The sequence below is a fragment of the Pempheris klunzingeri genome, chromosome 14 (assembly GCF_042242105.1).
Source record: "Pempheris klunzingeri isolate RE-2024b chromosome 14, fPemKlu1.hap1, whole genome shotgun sequence".
Lineage (NCBI taxonomy): Eukaryota > Metazoa > Chordata > Actinopteri > Acropomatiformes > Pempheridae > Pempheris > Pempheris klunzingeri.
Genome location: NC_092025.1, coordinates 20,556,481 through 20,583,564, shown reverse-complemented (window position 1 = coordinate 20,583,564; position 27,084 = coordinate 20,556,481). Strand labels below are relative to the sequence as shown.

Genomic DNA, 27,084 nt, shown 5'->3' with positions numbered 1-27,084 from the left:
ACAGTACATGTACTGGAAGACCTCTGAATATATGCACACACAACCAATTAACCTCCACTGCTGCCAAGTAGCCTATTTTTGCAGAGAATGTGGTGCAAAGTATTAGAGAAGGCTGAGTGGAGAAGAAAACTACAATGAAACAGTGTCACTTGAAGCATTAAAAGTGTTTTCTTTATCCAGGATGTTGACAATGAGGAGCAGCAGAAATCATTTTGTTGCTTTGTCTGGTTGCACAGCTCACAAGAGGATTTAGATTTTCTGAGCGGTCTCAAAATATTTGTACACCATCGCCCTGCCTGAAACATTAAACCTGCTCTCTCTCCATGCTGTCGCAGTTAGAATACTGCCAAGGGCACTTCTTGTTTTCATATTCAGACAGCATGAAATATGGCCGACATTAGTCTCCACTAAAGAACAACAACAGCAGTTAGCCCATGACTGATCGGTTCTTCAAACACTTCTTGTCTGCTGGTTGTGTTTTTTACCGCCTGCTCATTCACTTCAGCCGAGACGAAGGGAAGGCGCCTAATTCACGTCTTATTCTTTGTGACTTTTCAAAAGTTTGCCTAAAATTCACTTGACAGCAGGATGGAAACTTGGCTTATGATGTGGTCTCGCTGCTTCCTCAGTCGCCCTGGGGGTCAGGAGAGCAGCGCGACACAAAGCAGATGGCCCAGATATGTAAACACTGGTGGGAAATTTAGCGGATATGGAAATCATCAAAACGACAGAAGGGCAGGACAGAAAAGCAGACAGCAGCGAACTGACTGAAGGACTTAATGGTAAAACACAAAGGAATTACCATGAGTATGTGTATCCTGACCCTTCATGTGTCCTGATGGTTAAGCATGTGAGTGCAGAGCCCATTTTCTAGCATCAGGATGAAGATGCGACATTTGAGATAGAAAAGGGATCAAGTGTGCTTGCCGAGCGGCGCTCTCATATATCAACGAGGGGATCTGTAAATCCAGGGATATGTGGATCTACCAGAGTTAGAGCCCTGAACTTAGCGAGGCCCCACACCTCTTTGACACCGCTAACATCACTCCGAGCGCCGCCCCAATCCGTCCCCAATGCTGACTAATACAGCCTGTCATTTCGCAACCTTGAGGTTCCCCAGTTAAAAGCTCTGGTCATTTGAACCAGTTTTTCCACTTTAAGTAGGTCTAATACGGTGCCTGAGCATCTGTTGAAAAAGTTTGAGGTTACAGCCCATAGCCTGCAGGGAAAATCTTAGTGGGGGTAAATGAATGGGCATTATTATCATTAGAATTATCTTAAAGTCCTTGAGTAAACCATTCAAAGCCAATACACCGTGAGGGCGTTGTGGACAGCAAAGGTTTGGGGTTTTCTTCCAGTCTTTACATGCTACAAGGTGTTTGAATGGTTACAATTATTCCAATTCTAATTACAAATGATACCAAACAGGTGAGAAAAGAGGTAAAAAGATCCAAAGTTGTGTGTGTTGACTCACTTGTGAGCGGGGCACAGTTTGGGCTTCAGACTTAACACAGCCTCCGTTATACCATTACTGGGGTATAACAGTGATAACACCCTGTGGAGGTGTCTGGGTCCAGGAGAGGAGTGGACACATTTTGACATGGGGATCAGCCGTCTGATTTCATCTTATATTCTTTCTTCCAGGTAGGTGAAAGTCTCATAAAACACAGCTTATTATAACTATGTGCTGTGTAAATTAATTGCTATTAGTTTTAGTCAAGTCAAGTTGTATGACCAGTAGATGTCAATAAGCTCAGAAGGTCTGCCATGCTAATCTAGCTATGTTTATTTTTAGTGTCTGACATGTGATAACACAGCGGTTAAGTGGTTAATGGTACCAGTGTACAGTCAGCAGGCCAACTAAATGAATGAAGTGGTGCACAGGATAAGTGAATAAAGCCACAGTGTATAGAATATAGTACAGAATGCATTGCTTTGATCAGTGACTACTGGGTCCTGATTGAAACAAGGCCAGAGTAGGGGTGTCCAGGCGGTTTGATGCACATTTGGCAGTTTAAAACAATATGTGTGCTTCAAAGCGCGCGTGTCAGACACTTTCAGAGCGTTTGGGCCTTCAGTGTCACCAGTGACTGACATCAGATGCGTCAGTAGCGATTAGTTAGAGAGTCAAACCCCCAATACAACAATATGGTATGCACTCAGTCTGAACATGGAGCTCGGTCTCTGGTGAGCATAAATTATTTCCGTGACAAGTGGAAAAACAAAGGCTTGTTCTCCGAGAAAAACAAGAGGGTATTAAGTAAGTCACTTAGGAATTACCCTAATACATATTTGACCTTATTACCAACTGAATTAGTCCAGAGAGGAAGAAAACATTCCACACCTGCCAGAAACAATAATAAACTTTATGCTTTGGATGTGGCTGTCAAAGTCGGTGACCAAACCCCTCTCTACTCGGCTCAGCGACTACATAAGTGATCGTATCTGCTGGGCTTCCATTTCAGTACGACCACGGCAGCCAATGCCCTCTTCCCTTTCCAAATGACTCCGTCTCTGAGGAAGTTGTGATTGGGTCCCACGGGGCTCTGATAAGAGATTTGGATGTGTGATTAGGGCGGCTCTGCCCTGCCAGCGCCAGGAAGCTGGACAGCGTGTGTGGCTGGATGCTGAGAGGAACTGGGGATGGTGGGGTTACGTGCTCAGTGGACCGTTTGTGTTGGAGTGTTTATGCTTGTCTAGGCACCAAATATGGACTAACAGAATGACTGCTCGCCAGAAATTAGGGCTATTTAGGTTTTTAAGTGTTTCTATCAGGGCAATCATTACAAATTACCTCAAAAGATAAAGACAGCTAAGTGTGTAAAACGGAAATGTTACATAGTCAACACAGATTCAAAGTCGAGTTTTGACATATTCTGTTCCTATCAAGGAATATTGAAAAGTCTAACTGCACTGGTGGGACACAACTATACACAGCTATGAGGTACTTGTACTGTACTTGAGTATTTCCATTTTGAGCTACTTTATACTTGGGCCAATCTGCAAAATGAGTACTTTTTCTTTTGTTACTGTTATTTTTGATGCTGATACTTTTGTGCTTTTATTCAGTAAGATTTTGAATGCAGGACTTTAAGTTGCAAGACAGCGCTTTACACTTTTAATCAAAAAAAAAAAGATCTGGATACTTCTCCACCTCTGTCCTACCATTATCCTCAAGATCATTTATCATTATAAATCAAGGATTAGCAATTAGCAACAGTCATTACCTGCATCTGTGCTTCATGCTGTGTTAAACACAATGTATACTGTATGTGATTGTCTTTGTCATCCCACCCTTTCAGCCATTATTATCTAATTAAAATGTTTTTTCACATGTGTCTGACAACCTTGATGAACCTGCCAGTCTCATAATACAGTTGCCTCTGGCTTTAAAGGAGTAGTTCGAAATTTTGGGAACTGCATGTTAGCTTTTCTTGTGAGAATTAGATGAGGAGATTGATACCATTCTCATCTCTGTATGGTAAATACAAGGCTACAGCCTGTTAGCTTATCTTAGTTTAGCTAATCTAATCTAATTCACGCATATTGATGTTTAGAGAAAATACCAGGTGTCACATCCTCTTTTAAATCTTACACTTCCAGGTAAATAACATTACAGCAGGATGTGTGATCCACATGATCAAGGACATTTAAACCTCAGCAAGCTCAGCTGAAAAAATAACAGCATAGGCTTAACATGTACGGGCTGATTAGCATTTACTTATGTTTTATTCAACCTATTATTAATAACGCATCATGCTCAGACGCTGTAGATGCCACTGTAGAATCGGCAGCTGTCAGTGCTTGCACACAGTGTTTTTCCTTCTTGCCTTCACAGGCTGACAGTGGGTTAGTTGTTGCTCTGTGTGCAGAAGAGGATTCAGCATAATAAGAAAGTCTGGATCTACAGGAGAGAAGCTGACAAGCAGTGTAAAAACATGTTATGCCTCGTCTAAGCATCAAAACTACGCTACAATAAATGACAATGCGACGTCCAGTTACGTCTTCAGATTCATATCAAGATTAGATGAGGCAAATTTGGGGTGTTACTGGCCTGACCTGCCGGACATGTCTGCTATCTGACTGTCTGTGTCTAACCAAAGACCAAAACCAAACAAGCTCAGGTTCCTCCTCTCGTGTCACACACATGGCCATATTTCTGAAGACCCCCATTCCTTCAAAAGTTCAATATCTAACTGATGTTTGAGGGCTCGCGCACCACTAACGCCTCACTAAACACCTTCACACTCTAGCTGGTGGGGGATAAAGTGCAGTGACCGCTTGCAGCTCGGGGAGATGCTTGAGAGCGTCTCACATGGCTTGAGAGGTGTGGCTGAAGATCAGAGGTATGTCACCTGTCAAAACGACAAACAACAATTCCCTCTTACAATTCGCTGTTCCTCTGATGGTATTCCCCTATCAGTCTAGTCAGCTCAGACAAAGGGAAGTTTAAAATGTTTGTGGTCACGAAGTGCCAGAGGGATGAATCCTTTCTGATGAAGCAGGACCTGAAAACATCTGCCCCAGCCTCAAAGATAATGACAAGTGTTAAAGGTGCACACAAAACTAACTTTGTTAGACTCATTTTTATAAGAAATAACTTAAGAATACTGTTGATTTTGAGTTAAAAAAAGGCTATTAAATATATCCCTTCTTTCTGGGCAATTTTAGTGATGGATCCTTGAGTGATGTCCTGTAATAAAGTGGCTGGCAGAATTCATTTTGATTATTCAGAGGAAACTTGGTTTGGAGATTTGCTTAAAGTTATAACTTAAGTCATTCATTATGTAAATGATCTCACTGTATAAACCTGAATCTGTGTGGACAAACTTATTTAAAATCACAGATGGTCAATTTTTGTGTGAAGATTTAGATAATTAGCTTAGGTGGGAGCTGTGCAAATAATATTTGCTGAACAGCAAACAGCACATGTTTCAAAAAGAACTTATTGATGGGAATCAGCCCATCATCATAAACCTGAGCATTTCCCAGCTGGTAGAGAAAGCTCTGGTTGGCGGTTCACCGACTGGTCAGTCCCAGTACTGCTACTAAAAAAACCCTCCAGCCCAGAAAGCATTTACAGTATAAAAGACACATCTGTAAAACTATTTACAAGACATCTCCAGCTGCAAACAAGGTCAGTTATTACTGTTTGCATTATTCATTTATATTAAGATAGATCCCAAATCCTAAAGATCCCACATTTTCATTGGGATGAATGTAAATTACCTCAAAATACTTCCATGAACGTCTTACGAGAAGTGGATACCGGACAAGTCAGGAAGTTATTTGGGAAAATTCAGATGTGACATGTTATTGAACTTTGAGTGCACATAGTCGACCCCAACCCATTATTAATTACCCAAGAGGGGAAGTAATCACATTAAGAATTACAACAAGTTTAAAGCAGCAAAGAAAAGATGTCTTACGCTTGTCAAAAGGGAACAAAAACGTATTAACCTCCTGGCTGAATGTTTCTCAGCCATTACAATGGACTGCATTAATTCCAGGCACTTAACTGACCCTCCTATCCGCAGCAGCCTGCAGTGATTACAGCAGAAGCACACAGATTGAATGTATAAAGTTAAGTTCTAGGAAAAAGTGAACAGATACGCAACGGCAGCAGGAGGAATAAAGCTCAAATCCTTTAAATCCAGACAGCAGACAAAATATCACAGAATGATGTTTGTGTTTGTTCATCATCAGTGGCTCATTCAGGACACGTCCGTGTGTCTATAAGTTTAACAGTGAGGAGGTTTCCTGAGTAGGATTCAACTTCCTGTCTTTACTAGAAGATGCAATGAACTCAGGGTCACTGTTTGTTATGAAGGCGTGAACTGATTTTTAGTTCTACTTTTGAAAGTCAGTCAAATTTCATTTTTTCCAGATTTGATGCTTGTCAACCAAAACAGTCTGTGACCTCACAGACTGTTTTGTGAACAGGTTAAACAGGTTAAACTCCGTTAAGTGTTGATAGAGACAATTTACTTCCACAAATGGTCATTATACACATTTACAGAATAGATCTCAGGTAACAGCAACATTAGCCACTTCGCTATATAAATAAAGATTGATTGATTGATTGATTGATTCTCACTTTAACCAATAGGAACTGTTTTACAAACCGTGGCAACATTTTCAATTATTTTTTTCTTTAAAATCTAAATTTTAAAAGGTAACTTGTGTGTTGAAGGGAGAGTTGACTGAACATGCACATGAGCATTGACTTAAAACCCCAAATCTGAAGAGCTTTGGGAGAAATCGCTCAATACACAAAAAAAAACCAGCTAATGCTGCCATTTCATCTTTAAAGACAAAAACAGAAGTGCTAAGATTTCAAGCATTTTAAGACTTAAAATTAAGCCTGGACTCAAATACAATTAATCCAGCAACAAGAAATACACTCTAGAAGTCAGCTTAATACCAAAAGAGACCTCACAATATTGACTTCTGAGAATCAGACGGCACAAACTACACTGAAAAATGGAAATTTTGCAAAATAGCAGATGAAGTCAAGTGAGTCTGACAGACCAGAATAAACCAGGAGTAGTCAGCCAGTGAGAGAAATCCCACAGTTAATATGGAAAAAGTCTTAATGGCCGCTATGACGTTGATCCTGACGTCTGCCTATTGTCACTGCGAAGTCAAAGGGGGGAAATATGATGGACTCAAGAGAGCTACAGCTGCTGTGAAGCATCAGCATCCAAGTCAGATTTCATTCCTCCAACTCCAAGAGATGAAGTGATAACAGTCTAGACCGGACGCACCAATTTTACCTGTTTGTCATGCAGAGAAGTTAACCGAAAGCTGAAAAAACACATTTCTTTTCTTGAATCTTTGCTTTTTGTCTTGTGAATTAGTGGGTAATTTTATGCCAAATCAAATCATGCTTTGGCTGAATTGGCAGACAAATGCAATTAATTTTAAGTGAAGTTTGTTAAGTCCACCTTATGCTCATTTTCAGTGTCCATAGGTTGTTCATGAGTCTCCTTGAAATTTGTAAGTAAGTAAGATTCTCTCTCACAGCTGCTGACAGAAAGCATCAGTCTTAAACTCCTCTAAAGGGGGACAGCCTGGTACAAATCAGAGATGCATCAGAGGAATGAGTGCTTGTTCTGTCATTGTAAGACTGCTTCTCTTGATCTGCAGCGAGGGAAGGCGATTTTATTCATAGAGAAAATTCTATTACAGGTAAATTGAATGTGCTTTACATTAAAGTGCAACAAGTAACTAGAAAATATGTTAAATAAATACAAGAACAGAAAACACTGACAACCAGCCACCCTTGACATTTGTGTTATGACATTTGTAGGAAGTGATTTAATTGACTATTTTGCAAAACATCTGTACACACATATAATTATATTTACATTAGAAATTGGTTTTCTCCTATATCAACTGGGTCTACTGGGTGCTGCTTCCACCCAGCTAAAAGAATCCTGAGGGCTCTAGTCTACAGCCCTGGGCACATGCCCACTTTGCCCATGTGGTAATCCATCTACAGCTTTGTGCCCACTTGTCATTTTGAATCAAAAGTATAAACAGAATAGGACCCAGGTTTACAAATACCCAAGCTATCCTACATTTTGTGAAATTTAAGGTTTAGGCAAGTTGGTTATTAAACAGGAAATTTCCCTCACTTGAAAAGAGGCTGGGCACACACACACACACACACACACACACACACACACACACACACACACACGCACACAGTATGAACTGGCTCAGTCTCAGCTGGCAGGTGTAGCTGCATTAGCTCATACGTAGGTACAGTATAATCATTCCTGCATGTTGTTGCCCTCCGTTGCTAACAACACTGTGTGTCCTGAGCCCTCATGCCAGTGGAAAGATGGCTTTACTAGGTTCGGATAAATACTCTCAGGTTACCATGAAGCAAATTGGAGGAACCACAGGGGAATTTCGCAGAAACAAATATGACACAGCCCATCAGGGTGCTGCCGGGCAGAAAACCAGCTGTCACCAAGCCAATTCAAACTAAACTACATGGAGAGGAGATATGTTTCTTGCATTTTTGATTTGCTTTAATCTTGGAGCACTTCAACTGTTGTGTTTTCCATCCAAAATTAACTCTTAAGTTTACGTGCCAAGAATTTAACCTGCCAAAAAGTTGTTTTCACCTGCAGTACTAATTGATAAGAGCTTTTTGAAAATGTTGACCCGCTCCCTAATCAGTTCTGCTTTGTGCGCTAAATCATTCTGGCCTCCTACAATTTTGTGAAACGACATGTCTTACAAAGCACATACAATGTGTACCCTGAACAGAGAACATGACAGCAATACTTAAACTCATCAGGAGTGAATGACATAGTCTAAGAGGCAGCACACAAATTAACTACACTTACTGTGGCCTGGGGAGGCTAAATAAGTCATTTGCTTGAATTTAGGCGTTGTCAGTGGGACAATGCCAAAGTTATACTAGAGGCAAACTTGGGCCGGCCTTTTACTACTTGTTATTGGCATCATTTTATTCAGGCTACACAGCAGATGCTATATAATAATTACATAATTGCTGAGACATCAACACTTTCTTGAGTTGACAGTGTGCTTGACTTTCACTGGACTGGACGACTAGGAGATGTCTGAAAATGTTAAAATTCCACTATTATCCAACTGAAGTGACTTCCCAATTACCCTGATGAGTAAAACAGGCCATAATCAAGTTTTCCCTACATCTACGTGTAATATGAGTTGACAGGATTTTGATAATTTGGTTGAGTTGTAGTTCGCTCACTTTGAGTCACTGCGGTTTAAAGATAGTGTTAAAGAATTACTTGTACTGTATGTACACTATGTGAGTAGGTTTATGTATGTATGTATGTTAGTTATTAAGTTCATTTACATATGCAATGTAAGTTAAAATATGTCCAGGTCGAGTTTGGTTTTTGTTTCCTGTGCTGGCATGTCATTTTAACGTATAACATGCCAACGCCACCACTTAATGTTGGGTTATTTCGGTGGTCATTTTATATAAAATACTGATATATAATAAGACTATGCTTAAAAGTTCAACTAGCCAAGAGGTTCATTTTCCTTTGACTAATTTATGGACCTAAAGTTAGCATTAGCAGCATTAGCTAAAGATCAGAGGCCTGCTACCTGAATATTTTGCCCATTGTCCTATGCTGAAAGACCAGATAAAAGATTCAGAAAAGAAGTTTGTTTGGATCTTAATGAATCTGGAAACTAGCCAATGGAACCCAAACCTGCTAATACATGAAAGTAGATACTAGCTCATGAGTTGACAGAGATTTTGCTGTGGATGGGTAGTTTGGTGAAGCCAAGATTAATTCATACAGAAACAAAACGTATTTTTCCTGTTGTGACATTTTAAGAGCTCTGACTGGGCCCTTTTCCAAACCTTAGAATTCCCCGAGTAGCCATAATGAACACAAATGAGTAAGAATCAACAGAGAGGTTTTTAATCAGATGTTAATCACTGAATAAAGAAACCACAGATAGTCTGGATTGCATATTTTCTCACCTCCACAATAAATCTAAAACTTTGGTTTGTCCCTGTAGGTGTTTGATGTTTTGATAGTTAATGAGCCACATGTAGAAATGGCTCTACAGCACAGAAGCTCATTAAGTGTTGGGGTGAAACAAAGTCCTGCACAGCCCTCAGTGAGTCTATGGTATTAACAACATAATTTTAAGACATTACAAAGATAAGACTTTGAAGAAAAAAGTCAATTGATACGCAATTATTTATTAATAGCATCTGTTTTATGTTTTTTTTTCCTAGACTTGCTTTCTCTGTTCCCTCACATATGCACATTGAGATATTTCCAACAACTTCAGAGAAGTTTGCACACAAAACATTTTAAAATCAAAAACATCACAGTGAGCATCAGTTTGTGGTTTCTTACTAAAGCCTCCATGGTACTCTAATGTTCACCAGTCACTTCAGACAAAGCACAGAGGCCTCATTTCCACAAGAACAAACTCTGCCTTTATCTTGACTTAACTCGACTGCCTCGTTCTTACTACGCAACGCAACAAGGTCGAGTACCAGTTCTGTGGAGGAATCTGAAAGGCATTCTGGAGAGTGTACGGCATCACTCAGTACACAAGGAAGATTGTAGGTAAAAGGTAAACAAAAAACAAAACACAATCCAGAAACACAGCATGTATATGGACCACTGTTCCAGCTCATAAACAGCACACCAGTGTCTTCAGTCATTTTGCTTGTTATCATTACGTATCTTTTACTTTTCACGGGTCAGTTCATGCTGTCAGTGCGGTCAGTTCAAGATGGTGCATCATTTTACACATAATGTTATAGAGAAAACTTGTTGCTACAAAGTATGCATGGGTCCTGGACGGAGGAGGAGAAGGAGATGGAGGTTGTGTTGGGGGGTTGGTCGGAGGGGTAAGACACGGCTATCAAACATGAGACTGGGGTTTATTTCCTATGTGAAACCAAAAGTCAATGTTGAGTTGTTTTCATTGATGTAACTTATGTCATGTACGTAACATAACTTCACTACTGTAACTCGCGTGCTTATTTTAACGCAAACCATAATCTCATCACTCATCCTGAACCTAATCAGCAAGTTTTATTTTGAAAGTATAATCGCACATTGTATATTCTTGTTAATATGACGGTGGAATAAAAGCAGCATTAAATGACGTATGTCTTTTTAAAAAAGTTGTCTGCATTGATTTTACTTATTATCACTTTTTATTTTCATACAAATAAATATTTTTCTAGTGCTGAGAGCAAGGAGAGCAGTATTTACAGTACTGGCTACATGTACAGTACGCCCTGTTAAAGGCCAAAAACAGATGGTTAGAAAGTCTTCGAGGATTCTGGAAAAACCTTCAGATGGTATGCATTGCTCAGTTTTTCCAACATCTCCAGGTATATATTTTTCAAAGAAACAGGTGCTTACCTATGTGACTTAAATATAAATACGTGACAGTCACAAACTGGGACTGGGGAAACATGATGCCATTTATAGTAAACTGATGTAAAAAAAAACAACATCAAAGCTCTGTGTTGGTGCAGAAAGTAGTGTGATGTATATGCAGTGTGGTGTAAAGTAAGAGTCGAGGAATCTGTCTTTAACATCAGCATCCTTGGTTTGTGCCTTGGCTCATGCAAGGTTAAAATAACTTGTGGTATGATGCTGAAAATTGTTTGGAAAATATAAAATGTCAAGAAATAATGAAAAGATTTAAGGTCTAAGGCGCCTTATTCAAATTACTGTACTTGTTTTGTCCGACCAACTCAAAGATCAAAATAAAAAATGTATTCAGTTTCTGTCAGTTAATGAGTCTATTGTTGGTGTGGCTAAAGTTTCATAATGTTTGATTTCTCATATGTGGATAATGTGAGAATAACCAAATAAAAAATGTTTTGAAATCTTCAAGACCGACATTTTGTGAAATGTAATTTGGACAACATGTGTCCCTAAATTGCCAAATAGATGAGTAAACATTGGTTTTGGTCACCTATGACTTGTTTAGTCTGTTACTAATACATCTGAAAAATGAAGTCATAACATTCACATTCTTATTATTCTTATTATAGTAAAATATGATTGCAGCCTTACCCCTTCACACGTTCACTGACACTCAATAACATGTTTAAGTAACAATACATGTATATATAACAATCACTAATACATGTTATAAAATGGGAGTGCAAAGGTTGGATCCTCACGTTACTGTTGAAATCCAAAACACAAAACTAAAACCACATCTGCAGGTCACAGATTTCAGAATAAAGCTACCTTTGTTGAATAATTAACATATGATTTTCATACAGGAGTGCATCCTACACAGACAAAAGTTTGGTTTCCTTTAGCAGGTGATCAGTTTCTCTCCAACAGAGTGCATTTTAAAAGTAGCCCACACACATTCAGAGTGATTCCTACGCTCTTCCCTCCAGAGAAAAAGCTTTTATTCGACCAGAGTTCAAAACTTTGCTCGTGATGTTTCTAGGCCCACGGCCTATAAACAACAAAGAAGTCTCAGTCGATACTGGAGTGCTTCAAATTCCTTTTCTGCCTCATGAATCAAGAACAACCCTAGTGATTAAAAGTGCTGATATGTACACACAAATCTGTTGAAACCTAGTGGCTGAGCATCTCTCCAGCCTCTGGTGCACCTCATCATTTGAACCCATTTTCATTTCATTCAAAACTACCAGGAGAGACTTTTATAAGTAGCCCAGGAGTCATATTCTATCTAATCAAGGCTCTATCGGGTCCTCATTAAATGCCACTCGTTTAGCTAATTAACCAATCATCTCCTTAATGAATGTCATCAAGCACCAGTTGTCAATTGTCAACAAAAAGAAAACAGGCAGAAGTGAGAGGCTCAGATTCTCATTATCACCCTGCCTGTCATGTAACACAACACAACATACTCACTTGTGATCAACATGCTTCTGTAGTGTCAAGTCTTGGATGGAGGGAACTCTAGCAGACCTACATTTTATCCTCGAGAACTGATGTAGAATCAGACAGAGAGATGTTTAAAGAATTAAATCCAAAGAGAAAAAGTCATATATCCAGAGCTGTAACGGAGCTGTTAAGTCCAGTTGTGCTGGTCATGTTGGGCATCATGTTAATGAAGTCATTGTTGAAGATTTCCCCTTTCCCCTACCACTCCCCTTCCTCTGGCCCGGGCTGGACCATCTGAACACCAGGGGGAGGGAGGGGGAGGGATCCTAAAAATAACCCAAGGGAAACACTTCAGACACATGAGCGGCTGCCTGAGAAGAGTGCAATTACCTTGAATTGCTGAGATGTGGAAGAAGTCATGGAGAAGGCAGGCAAATTTGGGAGATAAAATCTGTAAAAGTTGACTGTTGTTGACCCTCCCGGGAAGGAAATGATGGATGCCAGAGTGAGCTGGCTGCCCACTTGGTACAGGAGTGACCACAGATTTCCACAGGGTGGGAGTTGGATTTCAGGCTGGCAATTTTTATTTCTTCCTCTTAAAATACTATCATTTAATACGAGTCATTCGGGGAGTCAAAAGCTCCACTTTGCCTCAAATGAGGTCCGTAGTGAAACTCATGATACAAATCAATATCCTCCTGCGCTCGGGCCCTGCATCACAATCTTTAGACGATGAAATTACAAAGAAAAAGGTGTGAGGAAATTACAAGATTTTCTCCTTTTTGAGACAGAATACTTTCGGCCGACTCCGATCTCTGACCTTCTCATAAATGCTGGGAGGCGGGGGGGCTTTGAAAAAGAGCCACTTCAGCCAAAATGAAAGATGGCTATCCGACTGGGTGAATGACTCAACACGGGGAGGATAAAGTCCTTGCCGCGCCCTAATTGTCTGTAGTTCTTCAAGGTTTCATCTTGGCTCAATCCAAGGTATACCATTAGCGGTAATGGCTTTCCATTTAAACGCATAGGTGTTTGATTATGGGATTTTAAATGTGAATAACTCCCTCAGAGGAGAAGAGAAGAGAGGAAAGGAGAACTGTCTGCGTAATTCACCACATTAATTCACAAGTGGAGGAGGAGAAAGTGGGAGTATGTAAACAACTAATCGACTTTTTCTAAGTTTGTCGAGAGGCACAGAGTGAGAGGAGGAAGGGAAGAAAGAGAGAGAATCGAGGCAACATTTTTGGCAGCATTTCAGTGGCCTTTACAATGCATCAACAACACTAGAATCAAATATCTATTCAGGCTTTTCCCACGTCCCACTGCCATTTAAAGCAAAAACAGCCAGATTTCCATCCAAATGTTTTGCAAATTGTAACCAAATTTTGAGAAAATTGCTTGTTTCCATCTATTGCAGTAATGTGATTATTAGGAGTTAACCCTTCATCAAGATAAGCTGTTGGTGGTGCTCTTTTTTTCCCAGTCAGAAAACCATTATATCATCAAGGAAGAAGAACAACATGTGTTATGAAAACATGACTAATGGGGTAACATTTTGGCCTGTGCAACCAAACAAAATGCTCCAACTCTAACTGATTAATTATGTCGTCATATATCTATGAGTGAACAACCTAACTTCATCCCAACAGCGGCAGCAGCTGTTCTGAACAGACCATGCAACAGATTCCCCCTCAATCAGTTCTATTGCCTCCTTTACATTTACTCAGCAATTTTACAACATCTTTGATTCATGGAAATGTTTGGGACATTACGGAGGCGGACCTCCCCGGCTGATAGCGCTCTGAGGAGGGAGAGGGCCCGCAGAGGAAAATGTAGCGCTACTTTGACTTTAAAACAGAGAAACACCCGAGATCTTTGAAGAAGAGACCTCTTAGAGACAACAGCAGGTAAAAAATATTGGCAAGTAAAGTGTAGAAATGAAGCATCGAAACATTGACACAAAGCAATTAAGTTCCACATTTTGAGAAATTCGCCTATTTGCATTCTGGCATCGGGTTAGATGAGACGATTTATACCACTCTCACGTCCGTCCATTGAATATGAAGCTGTAACCAGTAACCAGTTAGCTTAGCTCAGCTTAGCTTAGCACAAAGACTGGAAATGGGGAGAAACAGTTAGCCTGGGTCTGTCCAAAAGTCACCACATCCACCTACCATCACTTCCAAAGCTAATTAACATGTTATATTGCTGGAAACAATCCTGATGAGGGAAAAAACTGTGAAATTGTACGCTGCAAAACCAAAAGACCTTAATAATGAAGATTTTTGGGGCTGAGTGCAGCCTGAAAGGAAAACCAGCAGATGACTCAGAGCTGAAAAAAAAAGTACTGCCAAGATTTTCTGGGTTAAATTAATGATTTAATCAGTAAAATGAGAAAAATAAAAGTTGTGTAAGACAACTGCATTAAAGTGGTTCAGAGAGCATGGATACAGCAATAAGAGGTGCTCATTTGAGTGACAGTCTATTTCTTCTAACAAAGCTGAAAGAATATCTAACTTTTTGAGAAGAACTTCACAACCATTAAATAACTTGCTACCAGTGACATTTGCTTTCTGTCCTATTTTATTCCACTTCAGTTTATTCATGTATTTATTCATTTGCTAGCAGTTAAGCCCTCATCCCAAAGTCACACAGGGGAAAGGCCTTCAGTCTCTGGAGCTGACAAGATGTTGACTGTAGAAATCAGGATTAAAGCAGAGCTCAGGGCCTGACCTCTGGCTCTGCTAACAAAAAGACTCTCTCTCTCTCTCTGCTGTGTATAAAGGTTACACAAGACTGCGTTTCCTTTTCCCAAGCAAGAGCCTCACGGGCGTCAGAGGAGGAAGAATCCAACAATACTCCCAGCGGATGGGAGTTTCTGTGTGTGTGTGTGTGTGTGTGCAGTGTTTATGTGCGATATGGTGTATGTAGATCTGGGTGTCCTTTGCATATGTGTTTGTGTGTGTGTGTTTTAATGTTTGAAGGAGGCAGCTAATATCTGAGGATGTGATATGTTGTGTGTTTACTCTCACAAACTTAGCCTCTCTGCATATTCACTGCTGCTTGCGTGTGTGCTCTGGGGTGTGTACATGTTTACTTAATGTGCTTGTGAATGTGTGTGTGCGTGTGTGTGTGTGTGCGCATGTAGTGAATCCAGCCTAGGAGGCTTCGGGGCTGGTATTTCCGATCCAGCAGGACAGGAAGCGGCCTGCTCTCCTGAACTGCGTCCCTTCTTCTGAACACTGCAGCACGCACTCTACAAGATCTATCGCTTCATCTGTGTGTGTGTGTGCGTGTGTTTGAAATCTATTGTACGAACAATACAGCATTAAACTTCAGCCCAAAGTCAATATTTAACCATCGAATCTAGTAACAAAACAGTCACTCAACAAATCGACGATAATGTTGATACATCATTACGTCATTTATCAAGCAAAAATACTACTTTTCCCTGTGTTATATTGTTGTAAACTAAATTTCTCAGGCTTTTGGACTGTTGGATTTAGTATAAACCAAATGTTTTGATGAATTTAAAAACTACTGATTCAATAATACCGGTAAGCAGCTCTGTGAGGCTGACACGGCAATGCTAGAGCTAAATGCTTTCAACATGCTAACAAATTGATTTTGGTCTGCAGATGAAATGTTGAGCAATCACCTCACTGTAGAGTTATTACAATTCACGAAACAAATGTCATGACAATCCATCCAGGAGTAGCCGAGTCATTTCACTCTAAACCATATGTGTCAAACTCAAGGCCCGCGGGCCAAATGTGGCCCGTCATGTCATTTTATGTGGCCTGCGAGAGCTTAAAAAGTCTGATTGTCTTAAAATAAATAAATCAAAAGGGTGCATTTACCATAAACTACATTTCCCATAATGCATGCCGATTATGTTACCCGCGAAGTGACGGCATCCCGCCACTAGACTGCAGCGTATCCAATCCACATCAATGCGATTTTCCGAACAAGTGGAATTTAGAAATACAAACAATGATCCCAAAATGTCCAGGAAGAGAAAAATTGATGCAGATGGGAAGGTGAATACATGTTTGTGCTTCAAGGAGAAAAACCGGTATGTCTTTTGTGTTATGAGGCGGTGGCGGTTGTCAAAGAGTACAATCTACGTCAGCATTTTGACACCAAACACGGAGCTAAGTATGCCAAAGTGAGCCTTCAAGAAAAACAACAAATTGTGCAAGAATTAAAAGGCAAACTGCGATCGCAGCAGAATGTGTTCAGGAAAGCCACAACCAGAAACATGGAGTAATGTGGGTTTCATAACCTGACAAATTAAAAGGAGTTATGTTATGATAACAGAGCAACAAGCAAACATATTTTTTTTTACATCTATGCAAATAAGTAAAAAATTCAGAGTTATTTAACATTAAGGAGTAGTTGCATTTATTTTACATTACATTTAGTTACACTTATACTGTCTTACAGTTACATCTGGCCCTTTGAGGGATACCATTATGCTGATGTGGCCCTCGGTGAAAATGAGTTTGACACCCCTGCTCTAAACCAACGTCAGCCTCATGGTGGCGCTAGGGGAAAACTGAGGGGTTGCACAAATCATTAGGATCCATCGTCTGGAAACCATGAATGTCTGCAAAACATTTCTTGGCAATCCATCAAATAGTTGTTGAAATATTTTAGTCTGGACAAAAATGGTGGACTTTCCTAATGTTTCTGGTGTTTTCCTTTCACTTGTCTTCCCCCGTCTGTTCTCTGTATGTGTCCGTCTGTCTGTCTGCTCCAGCCTGCTGCTCTGCCCACTCACCTGCTCTCAGTTGTACACCTGCTACCAAACAACTCACCAACCTGCTGCGTATCTTTCTTCTTCTGCGTTTCACTCTTCACTGTGGTGTTACTCACTCGAGGCTGCTCTACAAATTGTGTAATTCAGAATGTTTTTTTGTTGCTTCATTGTCTTTTAGACTGACCCTGGTGTCCTTATTTTCTCAGATTTCGCCTGCATGCCTGCCTGCATGCCTGCCTGCCCAGCCAGCTCTCTCACCAGCTGCCTTCATTCACCTTGCCTGCTACGCCAGCTTATATGCCAGCCACGCTCATTCCCTCATCTGCCCGCCTTGCCTCCTCAGCTCAGCTCCCCCGCTCCAACCTCTCAGCCATTACCCACTCCATCCTTCATGCAATGAATTCTTTTTGAACCGATTCCAACTCCCGAGTCCACGTCTGCAGTTGGGTTCACCTCCTCGTTAAACATAACTGACCATCTGACTGAATGACTGCCATCCCAGCAGCTCCACCTATAAATGTACATGAACTATCAATTCAGTTAATCAGCCAGTAAAATCTTTAAAGAAAAGCCTCAAAGAGCAGAATCTCTAGAAGAGGTAGCTCTGCGTTACTACAAAACCTCACATCCCACACAAAGTTTGGTTCTTCTAACCAAAACCATGGTCTATTTGTCGTTTAGGTCTTAAGGACTCATAAAGAGGACAAACAGTGGGTGTGGATTAAAAAAAGGGGAAATATCTGTGACAATTATGTTTTTTAACAATCCCACCTAAATCTATTTCAGTGCAAGACAGTCAGCAGCAGATTCCTTGAAAAGGAAGTGGTGAAAATAGAATAGTGTTTTTGTTTCTTGAGCTGGCTCTTTCAGGGAGGAAGGCTTGGGTAAATATATAAATCTCCACTCTCTGAGTCATGCATTTTTTTGTCTGCCAGCTCGACACAACTCTACACCATGGTTTTGAATCACAATCCCGGTATTTCCTGTCCATAAACAGGAATGTATGACTTAATTTACACATCGCAGCAAATCCCCTTCTGTGTCTCTGTGTAACTCAAGTAACAGCATGAATGTCACAGACATCATCATCATCACGAAGAACAAAAAAAGCAACAGCCGCAGCTTCCTTACAGGAATGAATGCCACGATTAAATGCCTACATCTTGGTTTTGTCTTTGTGGAAGTCAAATTTCACCACTGCTACTGCTTGGCTTCACACTGCCAGATCCTGACTACAGCAGCCTCCCACCGTCTTCACAATCAATTAATCGAGAATCTGATTAGAGCTGCTCTTTATTAGCACTTAAGAATGATCTGAGAGTGTGAAGTAATGGGCCGTCCGCACACAATTCAGCTGGAAAGTGTCTTTATGAGGAACACACCTCTTAAAACCATTGGTTGGATACTCTGGCGGCAAACACAGCAGGCTGTTTGGGCCCTTTTTTCCTTGCCAGTATGGCTCTTTCATGTTCAAAATCTGCTGTTTGTTTTTGCCAAATGATGCTTATCTGGATCCAGAGGAGTCTGTGGATTAAGTGAATAAAGATTTATGTCTCATTTTCTGTCCCTCCAGTTTTATTTTAGCTGTTTGTATGTTTAGCTGATACCTTTCAGTGATCTTTAAGACAACATTGCAAAAAAAAATATAGCTGTAAAATAAAATGGCCAAGGGGCCTGAGCTCAGGTATTCAGTTAAGTAATGGGGAGAGATTCAATGAGGAGCCTTGCTTTTAATAATAACAGGCTGAGAATTAAACACGGAAATCTAAAAGTACAAAGTCGTTTGAGGGTAGAAAAGGTGCATCTGTGAGGAGAAAGCAAAGAAGAGCAAAGGGACTTTCGTGATGGTGTCAATAAACCCAATAATAGACTCAAGGGCAAGAAAGTTCATTGTGTTTAGTCCCTTTAAAAAACAAAGGAACAGACTAGTTTAAAATGCTTAAATAGAAAGGTTGTGTATTCCCCTCCATCAACAGACCTGGAGGTGCTTCACCATTTTATTAGCAGTCCAAGCTGCTGTTTCAGGATCTAGTCTCTTTGTTTCCTGACAGCACATGTGAGCAAAGGTGCCATTTTCACCAAAGCACCACAGACATATCATTTTTCTTTTCTTTTTTGTAAACAGAGAACATTTGAGGAAAACCCTATGATCACTTCAGGTTCCCTCAAGTGCATCTCAAAGCTCCACTGAGTGATGTTTTTGATATCCTGTGTTGTGAAAAGGTTGTGTGCCGAGCAGCAGCGTGGAGCTCTTTGCAGGTTCCACTTTCACATCATTGTTTTGGTTCACACAACCCCACTGTTATGGTACTCTACCTGCTCAGTGTGAAAGACAGCAGGCTGAAGAAACCAGCAGCTAAGAGAAGTCAAGTAAGCAAAGGGGAGACTGTTGTTTTCCCTCTGGGATAGATGGGTAAAACCCAGATGTCAAACACCAAAGTATACTGGACTTAAATATACTAGTATCCAGAAAATAGCGAGCTACGTAGCTTCATCCTTGAAACATAGTGGCAGAAAAATAGCCTTAAAAATGTTAAAAACATAACTGCTCCTTGTAACTGCTACCAGAGCTTCCATGATGAATGAAAATGGTATTGGTGGGATGAATACACTACTTGCTACTGACTGCTACAATTTTTTTTTTTAATGAACTACAGAACCTGAATGAACTACAACCTCTGCTATGCCTAACCATAACTTTACCTTAACGCTACCCCAAATACGGAGGGCAACGTGACTGGAAACACTATCTGATGAGGAAACAGACTTCAACACAACGCCTGTTAACATCGCCTCCTTTACAGTCAAGATGGCAGCACCGACGACAGAAACAGGGATTTATTCATGTCATACCTTCTGTAACCTCACTGGACCATAACATATGGGGTAAGGAATTAGTCAAACACAGTTGGACGTGTTCGTTGATGGGAAGCCGGAGAGGGATCTCAACCTTGTTGCTGAACTAGTGACTCCTACTGGTTAGTCATGTTTGCACAGAGCTCTGCTGACATACAGTGTATGTAGTAAGAACACTGTATGCTGATAACACCTGTCTGTCTGCAGCTACCTGAGACAAATACTGGACATATCAAATTAGGCTTTCCAAATTAGGAGACATTAAAAAAATCCCCAAAAAGTGTCTGAAGCATCAACTGGTTCACTTAACTGATAGATGAAAACTCTTCGTGACAAAACGCCCATTCAGCTCCATCTCCAATGTTGTTGATATAACAAGCAGAAATGGCTGGTTAGGGATTTACTTGATGGATTGCTTTCTCTTTGCCATCTTGTTATCTTCTTCTGGAGTTCATCCTTATTTCCATGCTAAACCCCAAACATTACCATACTGTCAGCCACATTTTCATTTTGATGAATAGCCAGCTACAGACAAGCGTATTTAAACTGGGCAAATGCAAAAGTCTGCACCTGTTTGCAAGTGAACCTGGGACAGAGCGCACCCTGCATACTCAGGAAATTCCATCATAATTTCAGATTAAAAGGCCATCACTCAGCAAGAATAATTTGATGCACTGATGTAAAAATCAACACAGCACCAAGGGTGATTTATTAAAACGACTGCACGCTGCTATCAAGTTGAGAGCCCACATACTTTTGACCACTGTGAAGTTGCTACTAAAAAATAAATATAAAGACAGGATAGTGAGCTATGCAAGTAATTTTAAAGTATGACTACAATAATGTTACAAATTCTATATTTATTTTTTATTTATCTATTTAGCAAATTATTCATTGAGGAAATTAGGCTAACTGGATATTAAGAATAATTACATAGAAGCATGATTAAAATACAAATGTTGAAATAACTAAAAATGAATGAATAATCATGGATACAAAAATAGAAGCAGAAGCTGAACAGGCAGGTAAATTGTGAGAATAAAGACACATACACGGCCTTGCACCATCCCACGCACAGTTCGACAGGCGCCTTATCCTGCTGAGTCACTGGACGCCCCACAGCTGACCCTTCCAACTGTACTTGTTGACACACACTATAAATAAAGTGTTCTCTGTTGCTTTGTTCTGGGCAGTGGATGGAAACCCGGGGACATTGCCAAGGGTCAGCAGAGCCCCTGGCACCATGTTCAGAGATGTTATTACCAGGCTTTCAGCATGATTATTGTTCCAAAATTCCTCTGAACACCAAGTGTGACAGTTGGGCTGTACTGGTGCAATGTTTGACATCCTCCTCTGACTGAAGTCCAAGTGTGGACTCTGGTGAGGGGGAAGAGGCGAAACCTGGAGCCACTGTGGCTCATTTCTGCTCTAAAAAAATCACACTTGAGCAGAAAACATCTAAGAATACCTAAAATAGCGCATAAGGTCAATTTTATTTATTATTTTATTTCATTTACGTTTGTCATTTATTAAGATTTTTGTACTCAGTGTTGTGTGTATGTTCCATGTTTTTACACTGTATAAATAATCCTATCACTCACATTACAATTGACTTCAAAATGACTGCATTTACTAAAGATTTTCCATTTCCAGCAGGGTGGTACTGTATGTCCTGACTCACTGACATGATTTAATGGGATATTAAATGTCATTATTTAAACCTTTGGTCTTAATGCTATTAGTCACCCCTATGTTACCATTAATACTGTTAGTGACATAATGTGACTGATATCATAAACAGAACGCTGTCATTAAAAATGTTTCAGAATTGGCTGCTTACTGGAAGTGTTTTGGACATTTCTTTTTCAATGTTTAGCTATGTTTGTGGGAGAGGGCCATTGAAAAACATTGCAAATGGACTCAAAACAATACTCCTCTCAATATGTAGGATTTGTATGGGTAACATCTACTACCATCATGACTACTACTAGATTGTATTCATCAAGCGCTATTCATGAAACTAAAAGACGCTTTACAAAAGGTTAAAACATTCATTAAAAAGCACAGAGCACACACAACATATATTACACATTAAAAGCAATTCTGAGGAGGTGAGTTTTGATCAGTGATTTAAGCATGGATGGATCGGTGCAGCTATTGAGGAGGTGGTGCGAGCACTGGACCTCCTGGAGACAGGAGGTTGGCATCAGAAGAGACGAGGCTGTGGGAAGGAGTCTGGTTGGGGAGAAGGTCGGTGTGGTAGGAGGGGGCCTGGTTATGGAGGGCTTTGTGAGTGGGGAGAAGGAGTTTGAGTTAGAACCATCGTGGGGAAGGTACCCAATGCACGTTATGGAGGACAGGGTCATGTGGTCATAGGATGTGGGCGATGCTCTCAATGTACTGGAGTTAATTTAGGACTAATAATAATAATAATAATAATAATAATAATAATATATATATATATATATATTACAAAAATATTTTGAAAATGTTGAAAAGTGCATTACAAAAAAGAAAAACCTGACAATAAGTACGTGAGCCAAAAGGCAGTAAAAGCTCAAATAAATAGGAATGACAGCTGTATAAATAAAGACAACTTTTCCTACTATAAGACTAAAGACAGTCAGTCTGTCACTAAGAATAAACCATAGTTTGTTGTTCAGATCAGACCCGTGAATGGAAACTGTCCGGGATCTAAGGTCACAGTGGGTCACTGTCAGAGGTCTGAGTGTTCCCATCAGGAAATCCTACTCCAACACCAGCTTCACCACCTCCGCTGCCAACAGTCCATCGACGCCTTCAACTGGAACATCGTGTCCAACAGAATAACCTCTGTGCCACTGTCTGACACGGCCGTCCAAAAGGGATCACACTGCAAGCAACTCTGAAATACAGGCTTCTGATTCCATCTGTTGTATGAAGACACAAAAGTCTGCTTTTTTTCAGCGAACCTCAATAAAAGAGCCACAAACTTGCTGTTACTTATATTTAAAAACAACATTTTGCAGCTACAGGGCAAATTTCTAACCTTATTTATCTCGCTGATGAAGCTGATACAGGTTCAGCTCTGGCTGCTGATCTGATTTAGGCAGTTAACTGAAACTCTTAGCTGTTTAGTATTAGTAGTATATTATTTAGTATTTCCTTTAGTCCGTTTTATTGGAGCCTGTACTTTGTCTATTGTCTGTGTGATCTGACAATTGTGTGTCAGGATGGATGCCTTGTCAACTGCAAACACAATTTAGCAATGGGTGCAAATAAAGTCACCTGAAGCTGAACCTCTGCCCCATGTGGCACCTTGTGACCCACCTTACGGAGTCATGACATCTTTAAACCAACGTATTTAGAGAGGTAGTGGGGCAGATAGAAACAGTGGCACTCCAAGGTCCCAGTCAAGTGACAGAGGAACAGTTGAAGCAGCAGCCTACTGTAAGCCAACAGGATGCCCCTGAACAGAGCAGCTTTTCATCATAAGACAACAATCCCACATGAACCACAGCGTCAACAAAAATAGCTTTGAAAAATTCAACAGTTGAGGGAAAGACACTAAACTGGGGGGGGGGGGCAAAATGGGGGAAACGGTGCCATCATTTTCTGTAAGTGTCTGAAATCAGCCTCCAGCAGGGGAGAAGTGTGGGATGTTATGATTTAAACATAAGCTGCTGTCTTAGGTAGAAAACTGGATAGTTATTTGCAAGAGGTGAACAAACAAGCACCTGAAAAAGGTCTAAATACCTCCTAGAAATCTGATTTGTTAACTCATTAATTCACATTCACTCTGTCAATCACAGCTTTCTTAATTCAACAACCATAAATATACCACCCACCCACACACACACACACACACACACACACACACACACTTTAAAGAGAGGATTACAACAGATAAGAGGATTATTTTCATATATGTTTAACCTTTATTTAAGCAAAGGAAGACAATTAAGAGCAAACATCATCGTGGATGAAGGACAAGGATTGAAGAATAAGCTGCTTGCAAAGGACAACAAACTCTCTTTACCTTCGGCTTCAGGGGTATATTTTCTTGATGAAAGACTGTAGATCTACTATTTGTGCTCGTCACTTTGCAGATAGTCTAGCTGAGTTTAATGTTATGTAGGGAAGCAATATTTAATATAAATATTGCTACAGTCATAAGTGTAGAGCTCAAACGTGTGAATAATCCCTTATTGATTACCATGATACCACTGACTTGTTGCTAAAATGTAGATGCTAAATTTGTACACTTACTGGCATTTAGCTGGTTATTCCAGTTGTCAACAGTGTTTCCAAAGAAAGGAAAACCCCATCATCATTACATGACCAGAACCCAAATGGCTGACCTCTGGGATTTCCTCACACTCCACTGAGTGTGTGTGTGATACATTTCTGAGTGCACCGGTGTGTAGTTTGTTTTTGCAGATGTCTACGTGACTGTGTGGGCATGATCCTCTGTGTACACATGTATTGTGTTTGGGAGTGTGTGCCACACACCAACACTCATTATTTGGAAAGTCTTTTCATTTCAGAAAAAAAAAAAGGCCGTTAAATTAACAGTAAAAGCTTGTCTGGCAGCCTCATTTCCATTTATGGTATTTTAAATGTGATGAGAGAATAGCATCAAATACACACATTGGCAGCATCAGGGACACACATAACACCAGACCACCTGCCAAAGTCTGCACAGGCTCTTTGTGAGGCTTCAAAAATGTAGGGGACCTCCATCAAGGGGCAATTTTGCCCAAAGATCATCCCATCAGAGCGGCCAGACGATTGTTCATTCCCATGTCGTCAAATCCCACCGCTTTGTCACTTCCTTTGGCGTTTGATAGCAACACACAAGGCACCCTTCAGCGTCTGCAACGTTTTCCTTAACTTAACTTAAAGCGAGTAGTTTGGTGCGTAAATTGCAAAACAGCGTTTCAAAACTTGAAGCACTTGTTTATTATTGCTGCCATGATGTTAAAAGAGTGGTATGTCCTCTCTAAGTTCAGGGGCCGGGGTGTTAGTATTTGACGACCTTGGAATGAGAACCGTTTGGAGTGAGGTGACGACCAGAGCAGTTGCTGTCAGCATCTACAATTTCTGTGGAAAGGTGCCTCGTGTGTCAGTATTACAACTCGAGGGGCATAGCAAAGCGGTGGTATTTGACACCTTGGGAATGAGAACAGGTTGAACTGGCACTGACCAGAAGGAGATGTGGGCGATCCAGGAGGGTGGTTGGGGTTGTTAAGGTTGCCGAACTGCCCCCAATGTTGTGACATGAAAGCAAAATGTGAAATATGGAGGTGTTAAATAACTAAAATCCTGGTAAGATAAAGATTTGAAAAAAAAAACTGCACTTAGAGCAAAGGCTTTCACAGCTTCTGACCTTTACTAGTCTCCTGCACTATATTCACTGGGGAAGAGAAGAATGGAAATGGAAAACTGACATTTTGCTGTGTGAGAAATATAAGAAATATATGTTTTACCTTACCCCAATTTTACACATGAAGTTGGACAGGTAGTCATATAATATCTGCAAGCCTCCTGAAAAATGCCTTTACATTGCATTAAGGGAAATGTGGGATCCACTGTATTTGGAGTTGGACTCATATTAGGGAAGGATATCTCAACCTCTGCTGCATCGATTTTGACCGTTCTTTTTTTTAATAGGTGTCTAGTAAGTCCTCCAACTTTATTGAAGCACAGCACTAAATCACTGGAGTATGCCTTTGAGAAACATGTGCAAATGAGCTGCTGTAAATCAGTTTGTGTTGGCTAACTCACAACTATTCGACTGATGCTACAGCAAGTCTATAAAAGGTGCTGACTTCACAGAGTCGAGCTCTGTGCAACATCCACATGTTTCAACAAGCTCTTTCATAGTAAAAGTCCTTGTAATTCCACATTGCTTGTTTGTATTAGTACATTTAAATACTTAAAGTATAAAGCATGTGCATCAAAACTATACTAAGAACAATGTTTTTGTGTGATTAAAAAAAGAAACCTAGTGGGGGAAGTCCTTTGTTAACCTTTGTGTTACAGTTTGGACATCAAGAAAATTGAACATTTTCTCACTACATGCTTCTTTGCCTACATTCTTAGATTATTCTAACACCAGCATCCACACATCTGAGTCTTTGTCATTGTAGCATGACTGCAGGAAGTCCCCGCCCAGCACACAGGACACATAGAGCCTTTTAGAGACACGCCGTTCAGACCGCTCCGTCCTGTTCGCCTGCTCAGGAAATCCCTCCGTGATTAACCGGCCCTTCCCGAATGGCTGCGTAATTGCCTGCCTGTCTGTCTATTAAACTGTCCGACTGTTTGTCTCTGCAGTAATGCAACTGTCTGCTCGGCTGTCCAAACCATACAGTACATCAGATTGCTCGTCTGTTCCTCTCCCCGCCTTCTGCTGGTTGACTTTATTAATTCAGCCCAATTCTGCTTTGCTTTAAAGGAGCAATAAGCAAGATTTTTTTTACTGCCCCAAGCACAAAATCCCCTTCTGCTGAGGGTTGATAGGGTCTGCAGATCAATACCTGCGACTAAACTACTTCTTCAGCTGCTGAGATTTCTGGCTGCAAAAGCTCACTCTGTATTAGAGGAAGCACTCCCTGTCTAGACACCAAATGACTTAATACCTCTTTTCAGAAAATACTAAAAGACTAAACGGACGCTGCAAATTCAATAATCTTTCTGTGCAACAGTGTGTAGTTTGTTTTTACAGATGTGTATGTCACTGTGTGGGTATGATCTTCTGTGTACGCATGTATTGTGTTTGGGAGTGTGTGTCACACCAACACTGATTGTTTGGAAAGTCTTTTCATTTCAGAAAACAAAAAGTCTGGCTCATTTCCATTTATGGTATTTTAAATGTGATGAGAGAATAGCATCAAGTACACACATTGGCAGCATCAGGGACACACATAACACCAGACCACCTGCCAAAGTCTGCACAGGCTCTTTGTGAGGCTTCAAAAAAGTAGGGGACCCTCCTCCATCAAGTATGGAAATGAGCTTTTTCTCAGCCACTCATTTCTTTACTGACTGAGTTTGTCCAACAAGCATGAAGGAACACAGTTTGGTTTCTGGCTGCTCCTCCAGTTGTTAAAT

At 40.5% G+C, this 27,084-nt stretch overlaps 1 protein-coding gene across 2 annotated transcripts in view; it reads right to left on the bottom strand.

Annotated features, from left to right (window-relative positions):
* The window catches only part of LOC139213152 (rho GTPase-activating protein 7), a 103,073-nt gene that overhangs the window by 26,796 nt on the left and 49,193 nt on the right, over positions 1-27,084 (bottom strand). The window contains exon 1 of one of the 2 annotated variants that reach the window (XM_070843789.1): positions 12,399-12,569. The exons of the other annotated variant lie outside the window; for it this stretch is intronic. Coding sequence (XP_070699890.1) covers positions 12,399-12,411 — 13 coding nt within the window. The 5' untranslated portion in view covers positions 12,412-12,569. Of the gene's footprint in view, positions 1-12,398; positions 12,570-27,084 lie in introns of those variants that run through there. 2 annotated transcript variants of the gene reach the window in all.